General features: G+C 44.7%; 1 protein-coding gene across 1 annotated transcript in view; it reads left to right on the forward strand.

Annotated features, from left to right (window-relative positions):
• The window catches only part of SEC61B (SEC61 translocon subunit beta), a 29,110-nt gene extending 20,980 nt beyond the window's left edge, over positions 1–8,130 (forward strand). The window contains exons 3-4 of the mRNA XM_078659418.1: positions 2,201–2,302; positions 7,798–8,130. Coding sequence (XP_078515544.1) covers positions 2,201–2,302; positions 7,798–7,885 — 190 coding nt within the window. The 3' untranslated portion in view covers positions 7,886–8,130. The remainder of the gene's footprint in view (positions 1–2,200; positions 2,303–7,797) is intronic.
• Positions 8,131–9,686: the final 1,556 nt, after the last annotated feature.

Genomic DNA, 9,686 nt, shown 5'->3' on the forward strand with positions numbered 1-9,686 from the left:
TTTTCGGACGGGTCTATCTTTCCTACTAATACTACTTGGAAGAAAAAACAAGTTCCAAACGTCCAAGCCCCGACCCCAGATGGCAGGAGTATGCAGAGCATGTTCATCTACAGCACTACATGCTACGAACAGATGCTTGCAGGGTAACATTTTTCTTATCAACTCTTCACTTAGGTTCCCAGGCTGAATGCTCTTGGGGAAGGATTTAAGTAAGATTCGAGGAGGTGGGAGATCCCCCAGAGGCAGTGGCCGTCATGCATAGGTCGTCATTAAAGTGGGAGGCAAGCCTGGAGATTTTCGAGGCCTAGCTTTAGACTCTGCCCTGCTTGGGAAGAATTGATAAAGCATCAATTGAAGGAAAGTTGGAAAAGAACAAAAAAAACAGCAGCCCTAATAGTACTCTTGCTAAGGGTTAAAGACAACCAGCCAGGGATAGTTTACAATTCAGCCATATGTGCTATTAATGCGAACACGTGTCTTCTGCGTTTATCCCACAGTGTGTGCAGGCAATCATTCAAAGTTACAATCGCAGTTTAGAAAATAATTCCACATTTCAGCGGTTTAAGCCAGGAATAGAGAGATTCCACAGAGCTGAGTTGGATACGCACCAATCCCTACATTATTTACATTTTGGAGATAATACAATCTAAATTAATGTGCCTGGTGCAGCAGGTAGCCTAAAACTTTGGCTCTGTTACAACTTGAGAAATCCTACAAGAAACTGCCAATCATCATTACTCAGACTTATGAGTGTTCTTAAGAAATGCCACTCTGGTGGATCTGCTTCTTCTCTTTATGTGCTAATTTGTGGCACACCTCCCCCGGTGTGTATTAGACGATTACACATTTACTATAGCTCCATGTGGGCACGGAAGTTTGTTTCGCGTTCTTCCCCTGTTTCGGTTGTGTTATTGGTATAAGATTCTACCTGTCTTGGCGCCAAGACCCACGTGGCTGCCAAAGGCGCTCTCAATAAGCACACCATAACCCATTTTGAAATCTTGATCCCACCGCAGGCCCAGGTGTGCTAGGACCATGCCAGAATTTAAAGATAACCAAAAAATAACTTTTATATACATTAATTTTATGCAAATACATCTCCTGATGTTTGCCATAAAATACCAAACATCACAAGCAGTATCTCCTCTTTGGACTACTCAAAGAGCCGGAAGTGTGTAGCAGGATATGGCACTAATACATATACGCCGGGTGATTGTTCACAGTGGTGTATTTTACTCCCTCGCTGATACCTAATTGGACCATACCTATGCACACTGTCTTGTGTCTCACACTGTCATGCATGCACTGCCCTTGCCCCCGTGATCCACTCATAAACCCGCCTTTTCATGCAGCTGCCTATTCATGCACTCGTTCTTCCACCCATCGAGGCACTTGTTCTCCGCCGTGCACTCACTTTGCCCCTACCTCATTAGCTGCTCCTTCTCGACCCACTGTTCACCTAAATTCCACAGCTTCACCACCTTGTCCACGACCCTGTATCTAAGCATACTCTCACCTGCTAATTTCGTAATTCCCCCTGTACTCACTCCTGCCATCACTCGCCCACCTCTCCATTCCCCCAGCGATTGAATCATTTCCACGTTCATCCACTTAAGTAGAGGCAGTGCTCAAGCACTTCGCCTCTAAGCCAGACACATTCTGTTTGCCATTGCTTGTGTACCATGGGTACAATAAGTTAGCTTTCTTCCTTTGATCTCTCATGGATGTCATGTAAGACAGATTTTTTTTAAGCTGATTGAATTGTAGACCTAAAGACTCCTGAATTGGTCCTTCCTCCTCTGTACCCTAGTGCAACTTTCGACTCTAAAGAACATGTATTTCAATGTCCTACTTATTTGCCAGGATGTTGGTTTCGCATGGCGGGTTTCGGTTGTCTAAAACAACCTACTTTGCTATCCTGCCATGTAATGTGTTGCCTTCTGATGTCCACCAACTTTCAAAAGGGAACCTGGGGGAATGCCTGCTGAGGGGCTGGACTTGGCACTCTGCCTATACGTTTGATCTACAAATGGCGAGACCGCCATCCTTAAAGGAGTATGCCTTGTTTTCAGCCAAACACGATCTCATTGCTCTTTAGAGGGATTGTTGGATTACCAGTATAAATAATGGAAAAAACAAGATGGCTGCTCTTTTTCATACTCATCAACTTCTTACAATATCAATTACTGTTTTTCCACAGGAAAAATGCCAGCAGTGGAACTAGGAGTGCTGCCCGGACTACATCAGCGGGAACAGGAGGCATGTGGAGGTTCTATACAGAAGATTCGCCTGGTCTGAAAGTGTAAGTTGATTGGTTAGCTAATTGCTACCCACTCCCCCCTACATCCTGGGGATTCTAAAGATACTGAGGGCTTTTGGATTCCCCTGTAGGGTACAGAGAAAATAGGCAGAATATAGCAACATTTTGAGGTTTGGATTTTGTTTGTTTTTAGAAAACTAGGTGAAAGTGCTCCGGATAAGCATCTGATTGTTTTCCTGAAAATGACATCAACGAACGGTTTTCTGTCACCATCTTACCAGCTTCCAGCACCATGCAGAGCTGAATAAATGTAAAAAAAACTTTCTACCACAGTTTTGGCATTTTTCAATGAGGTAGCCCATTATTCTTTTTGTGGTTCAAACCTACTTCTAGTTTGTGGTGTAAACCAGTATGAAACAGATTAGCAAAACTAAAGATTTCTGAAAAGTAGAGGAAATCCTGAATTAAGTGAGGAGTCTGTCTTGTGTAGATCCCTCAAGGTTGTTTCAAAGAAAATAATTGTTGAAATAAAGAAATATAAAAATTGATTAGGAAAAAACTTCCGTTTGTGACCGTTTTCATCTTTGCAAGCACTCATCCCCAGTCAACTGATCTGGGTTTAATCCATCATCATTCTTTTGCCCACTACGCCACCCCAGTTCAGACATGGCTATATGCAAATCAGTCTGACCCTGTGCCTCATGGGAAGTGTCCAGCCCGAACTGCCAAGCCATGCCTTCCCTGGACCGGAAACAAGCATCCTGGGACCGGTTTCAGGCTCACAGCCCTCATCAGCCAGGCAATCTTGAATCCAGTGGCAAAGTGAGCAAGGGACCAAAGTCTGGGCATACCCTGCCAACTTAGGGCGAACAAAGCAAAACCAAAGGGGATGATGGACTAGGTGTTGCACATTGCAAGCACTCATCCCCAGTCAACTAATCTGGGTTTAATCCATCATTCTTTAGCTCACTCCGCCACCCCAGTTCAGACCTGCTCATATGCAAATCAGTCTGACCCTGTGCCTCATGGGAACAGTCCAGCCTGAACTGCCACGCCATGTCTTCCCTGGACCGGAAACAAGCATCCTGGGACCGGCCCGAAGTGCGCCAGGTATGCACAGAAGTGGGTCCTGGGCTCACTGTGCCACTGGAATCTAGCTATCCTGGCTGATGGGTGAAATGCCGAAACCGGTCCTTGGATGCTTGTTTCCGGTCCAGGGAGGAACTGGCTCGGCAGTTCGGGCTGGACTGTTCCCATGAGGCTCAGGGTCAAGACTGATTTGCATATGGCCAGGTCTTAACTGGGGTGGCATGGTGAGGGGTTGGCCTAACGGCTAAGGCGTTCGGCCTCGGACCTGGGGAACTGGGTTCGAGTCTCGGTAACGACGCCCCAAAAAAAAAGCTGTGATTCTGGGCAAATCACTTAATCTCCCCGTGCCTAAAATGAAAGTGTGTCCTCATGTAACGTAACTGGTGCTATGTAAAGCGCTCTGATAACCGATTCGGTTCGGTTCTAGTTCGCGCTATATAAAACTCTGCAAAAAAAAAAATGATGGATTTAACCCAGATCTCTTGACTGTGGGTGAATGTTTTGATTATTCCTGCATTCCGTCCATCAATTGTGTGTCTTAAGTTTTGATCTGTAATTTTTTGTCCGGATGGGTGATTTACAAAAGCAATATGCCATTACTTCCGCTAGACCCTTGTGGTTGCAGTGATGTATAGGGTTTGTTGGTTCTCCAAGAACTCCAGGTACCCAGAGCCAATAACTGAGCTGCATCAATGTATTTTCATTGTGTACCGGGTATAGACAAATTCATAAGGTGAATTGTGTAAAGTGAAAAATGGGAATCCAGGAAACCTATGTATTTCTGAAATGGGAACAAGATATGAAGTTTAGGAGTTGTTATTTTTAAATCTCTGAATTTGTGGGTACCTGTATTAGCATATGATTTAGAGCATGGGTACTCACATAGGTGTTCTCAGTGGGCCAAAAAGTACAGTTTGGGTTGTGCCAGAGGGCAGTATCTACGCAGTGGCACTCACCATCCCCAACTCACTACCCCGTGTACTTGGGATTTTTTTAAATCCGGAAAGCACATTAGCGTGAGTTTCCTTGCCAGGCTACAGAAGCAAAGCCCAGTGGTAAAATAACGCAAAACCTCCCAATTCCCAATCTGTGTGCAGCAGCACCCCGGTACGCCATCAAATCTAATCGGGGGCTCCGCAAACAGATTTGTAAACTTAATGACGAGGCTCATTTTTTTTTATTCTTGCTGTATTTAAAAAGAAATGCTGTGCAAATAATTGCTTACACTGCCATCTGGTGAGCAACTTCCTTCAACAACAATCCTGTAAACACCCTTGGTCCGCTGGGCTAAGTGGTCGCTAGTGCGAACCACCATCAAGAAAACTATTTAAACAAAAAAAATACATTTACCTTCTGCCTGGTGGCCCCTGGAGCAGAAAGGCAAAAACAGAAAGTGAGGTGAGGGAGTACTCTATAACAGGTGACAGAAACCGTGGTATGACGTCCGGGGAGGGATGGGAAACAGGTGAATTTAAAAGACTTGATGACATTTCTGGTGTGAGGAGCAAATGGTTAAAGGTTAATGTGAGGAACTGAGGTGTATTTTATAGTTGTGTTGTGTGACCTCACCGTATAATACACTACCAACCCCTTTAGGACCAGTCGGTTTTTGTTTGTTAAACCTTAGCTCAACCCTCGGTAGCTGTGGCTCGAAGTAGCGAGGCTTGCATAAAGGAACCAGTCTAAAGCATTTAAATAGCACCAAAACAATTAAAGAAGATAGAAACTGGACATTCAAGAAGTCGGACACCAGTTTATAAAAAAAGTATATTTGTATGAATGTATGGCGTTCTGGGAGCGAAAGATCCACTGGAGGGTTCAGGAGATATAGATTTGATAAGAAACAATACATTGCAACTTTTCCTGTAACCACGAACAAGCCTTGGAAAATCCAACAAATTCGACAACTTTTTAAAGAAAAACTTTCACAGGTTGGTATGCGTTTACTTGGAGTTATTATGGACGACCAACCCCGGCAGGGAGATAGACAAGGGCACCAGCAAAGTCTAACAAAACACTTGCCGCCTTAATAGAGGCAGTCTTCAGTCCACTTCCAGTGTGGCCGACTCCTTCCCATTGACTTCTATAGAGTGGTTCTGATGCAAGGAATACATGATGCTTTGCAGTCGACGGGGGTCTTCTTGGGGCTACTCCTAAGTCTACGGTCCTGGTGAGGTGATGCTGGCCACAGGGGTCAACATTCGTCAAAGTCCCCTCGGGGTCAGTAGAAGTCCAGTCACCCAACACATCTGTTTCCTACTTTTGGCGGTAACTCTCCTTCTGGGTGACCAAACTGCACTCGGACGTCTCCCCTGGGTCCAGCAGACTTGGTGCAAATTTTGAACATTATGTCCTGGTCTCCAGGGCTGCACCGCGGCGAGGAGCTGCGATCTGATAATCTGGGCTACCAGCTCACCCAGCAGGCTTCTTCAGATTTTGTGGCCTTGTGCTATTAACAGGAAGTCAGCCAAATTACTCTTGGAGTCTGCTTCTGGCTGGGCTGGGAGGATGACTTCCCCATGAGCAGGACACAGCAGGCACAATCCTTTCCTTTGCTAGCCCAAGGAGCAACAGGTGGAGTTCAACTTAAATGCATCCTCTTCTTTGCCGGTTCCAAGGTCAGCAGGGCAGTCCTCCTTCGGTCCTCTTCTCCATACAAGTGAGATCTTAGTTCTGAATGCCCCTATTAAGCCCAGAAAATGTCCTCCGTGGAGGCCACAATCACTAGTCAGTGGACTAATAAGTTCACTTATGCCAGGTGTCAACTTTCTGTGAAGTGTGGCATTTAGCTATCCCATAAGCCTACATTCTGCCCACACTAAAGATGGCAGAAGACCTCTCTCATCCTGAAGAGCCCGGTAGCCCTCCCTAGAGGTGAGACTACCAATGGGCTACACTCCCATCCCACCCTCTCTGTTCCTGGCACCAACCTGTCTACCCGAACAAAAGGGCAACCCCTCTAGAGTGTAGTTCCCATGTCTCTTTCAAGGGTGGCTTCCCCTTTGAAGCCGGCCTTTTGGGCTAACACCCCACACGGCTACCTTCCCCCTCCAACAGCAGGACTCCATTTTATCAGCTGCTGCTTGCACATGCACCCAGGCCTCAGTAGATGGCCACTGGAAAACTTGGGCTACAGATTAGCAAATTTCTAAACGTTGTATGTAGCAACAAGTTTCAACTTGGGCATCAAGTTGGGCTTAATGTAATGTGTTGAAGTAACAACTTTAGTAGTCCTATTTGGAAGTTATAGCAGCAGAGCTATCCACATGTAACTCCTACTCCCAGATAGGACTACCAATCTCTCTTGCAGTAAAAACGACAATTTTGTGTATTTTTTGCCAAAACATGTACTTTTTAATATGATGCACCTTACCTTGTGTCTCAATAGGCCTGCTGTTGGAGCGATTTGCACACATTAAAAAGGGAGTTTAGGCCTTGCCATTACTTAGAATGGCAAAGTTGAGTTAGAAGTTTTAAACTGCCCTTCCAGTCTGCAGTGGCAGATTGGGAGCCACTTTTTACCTTGACCCTCTCAGGGAGGGAGGCACAACTACTGCTGCAGTCCCCGAGGAGACACTTCCAACTTGCAGGCCGTGGGTACCCCTTGTACCTTATCATAGAGACATAGTAAGTTAAAATGTGCCAATTGGATGTAGGCCAATCAAACATACACGATTATGGGTCAGGCCACTTTAGCTGATGTCTGTTTAGCAGGCGTCAGTGCACTCTGGGTCGAAAAACCAGTACCATCTGTCCAAAACTTTGGGGGCGACCATACAAAAAGAGGCATTCCTTATATTTAATAAATGTGACTGGGAGGTCAGATGAGGAGGTAATGTTGAAAATTCCTGCAGCTACTTTTAACTGTTACTTGAATAAGCCTTCCCTTGGATAAGGATCATGCCCGCATATCTGCAAGCTATGCACCATTTTCATCACTTTCATGTACCGCTGTTTGCCACAGTGGTTGATGGTTCTACAAAGATCCTAAGCTTGCATATAAACCTGCCTTTCAAAAATACATGTAAGATTTACTCGGCGGACGGGTAACTCGACACAACGATAACAGATATCACGTATGGAATATAAAGCCCATTATATCTTATGGGATTTATATTTCAGTGGACGGAGTAACCCGCCCCCCCCACCCCAAGGTCTAAATCAGTCCCTCTGTTTTGAAAGGGGCAGACTGAATGAAGTGGATCAAAGACATTCAGAGCTGTAAGCAAAACCAGATTATTGTTGCGAGGAAAGTGTTGAGCTGTTCTAATAAGTATACGACTAATAGTTAGCTGGTACCACGTGAAGACAAATGGTCCTTTTTTTAATGCCCTGCTTGTTATTTTAATATTAATTCCCACTGCATGCTACAAAGTAATGTGTGCCTGCCAATGGCCATTTCCGCAATTGAGAAATGTTTGACCTGTTCTGTTCTTTCTCTGTCCTAGCGGGCCCGTTCCAGTGCTGGTCATGAGTCTGCTCTTCATCGCCTCTGTTTTTATGCTGCACATCTGGGGCAAGTACACAAGGTCTTAGAACCAGGGACTACTAGAACATCTTCATCTTGGACCAAACATACAAACTAGAAAATAACTTTCTGGAAAAGAATGCTGTCCCACCTGGCATGAAATAAATCTTATATTGACTGAAAAGTTTTAATCTACGAATCTTGACATTTTTACCAACCGCTAATGAATTTTTTAATTTGTCAGTTTGGCCTTAGAACATGTAAGAAATGTTATTGTGCAATGTTACTAAAAAATAATAAAATGTCTCCCTTCCTTGTGTATATCCTTTCTGATTTAGTGTTACCGACCACATGGTTTATGCAAGGTTTATTTTGTCACCGTAACTGAGGGGTAGTTGTGGCCCTTCGGTGAGCTGCGTGGTTGAATCTCTCAGAGCTTGTTTCAATCTAGCCAGCTGACTGTAGCACTTTAATGTAATGTGGGGATTTTAAAATGAATCCCAACAGAAGCTGCACTGCAATAATTCAGACTCCGCCAGCAAGAGTGGTAGTAAGACTTTTGGAAAAAGAAATTGTTTTGCTGGAATGTCACTGCCCTATCTCGCGCAGACCTACTTTCCCAAGGTATACATGGATAAACTGATCGTAGTAATTGATAGGATTTCGTGACCGAAAATGGAGCAGTGCTGCCTGTTTGCCCAGGGCGATGCCATTGAAACTGAATTTATAAGTCTGTGAGCGAGCCTCGGTTTGGCTAAAAAGGAGAGAAAACAATCGGTGGCAATTTGCAGGTTTGGCCTTAAAAACCTGGTGAAATATTTTTGTAATTGCAAGTGCGAGCCACAATAATTAAAATAAATGCCAGCATCTAGCCTGGTTGCCATATACTTACAAACAAACCTTTAATCAATAATGCGACAGGCGACCCTCCTAGAGTGCTATACTTTACTATGTGATATATCGGACCCTTAGACCGAGGCATAGGGCCTGATTTAGATTTCGGCTGACTGGTTACTCCGTCACAAAGGTGACTGGCATGCAGTGGGTATATGCATGGCTATATGGATGGGTGGGTTAGTGAGTGACTGTATTGGATGGTGAGTCAGACCCCCTCAAGATATTGCGGCATGGATTAGCAAATATTGAGCCACACATATGGAACTTTTGCAGCACTTAGACTGTCTTAAAGGAAAAAGGGGGGAGGGGAGGCCTCTGTCTTAACCCCTTGGGTGCGGCCGCGATTCTGCACCTGTGCGGCACATTCCAATTGCGGGTGCGGTCATGACGGCCGGGAGCCGTCATCAGCACACGAGCACTGTGTGCCATGACGGCTCCCAGCCGTCATCAGCATGGAAGGGGTTAAAGAAAAGAGATACTCCAAAGGTCCATAGTGTGTGTATACAGCGTAAACATAAACCTGAAGACCAGTATGGAATGCACAGAATACAACATTTTCTAGCTATCGCGACAAGAATTTTAGATTCTATTAAGGACACGGAGGCGAGGATTATGCTTTCTCATTTCTTTACTGCACAAACAGCAGCCAATGAAAGTAAAACTACAATGATAAAAAACATTTCCCATGAGGCTTTGAACCACGCCTCCAATACTACAGCCAATCACAGTAGTAGCAAACATATAAAGTATCTAGACACTAATCTGGCCTCCTCTTTCTTTGTGCGAACAGTCTCTTTAAAATAAACCAAGTCCTGAACTCTCAACGGAGACGAAAAACAGTTCCTGTAGGAATTCTCAACGGAGAATAATCCATAACCAAGAAGTAATCATCTTCTTCCAGGAAGGAATAGAAGCTCAATCCAAAGGAGGTATTCAACTCTTGTTGGAGTAGTTTCCTGAAACAGAAAAAGA

The sequence above is a fragment of the Lissotriton helveticus genome, chromosome 9 (genome assembly GCF_964261635.1).
Source record: "Lissotriton helveticus chromosome 9, aLisHel1.1, whole genome shotgun sequence".
In the NCBI taxonomy this organism is placed as follows: Eukaryota; Metazoa; Chordata; class Amphibia; order Caudata; family Salamandridae; genus Lissotriton; species Lissotriton helveticus.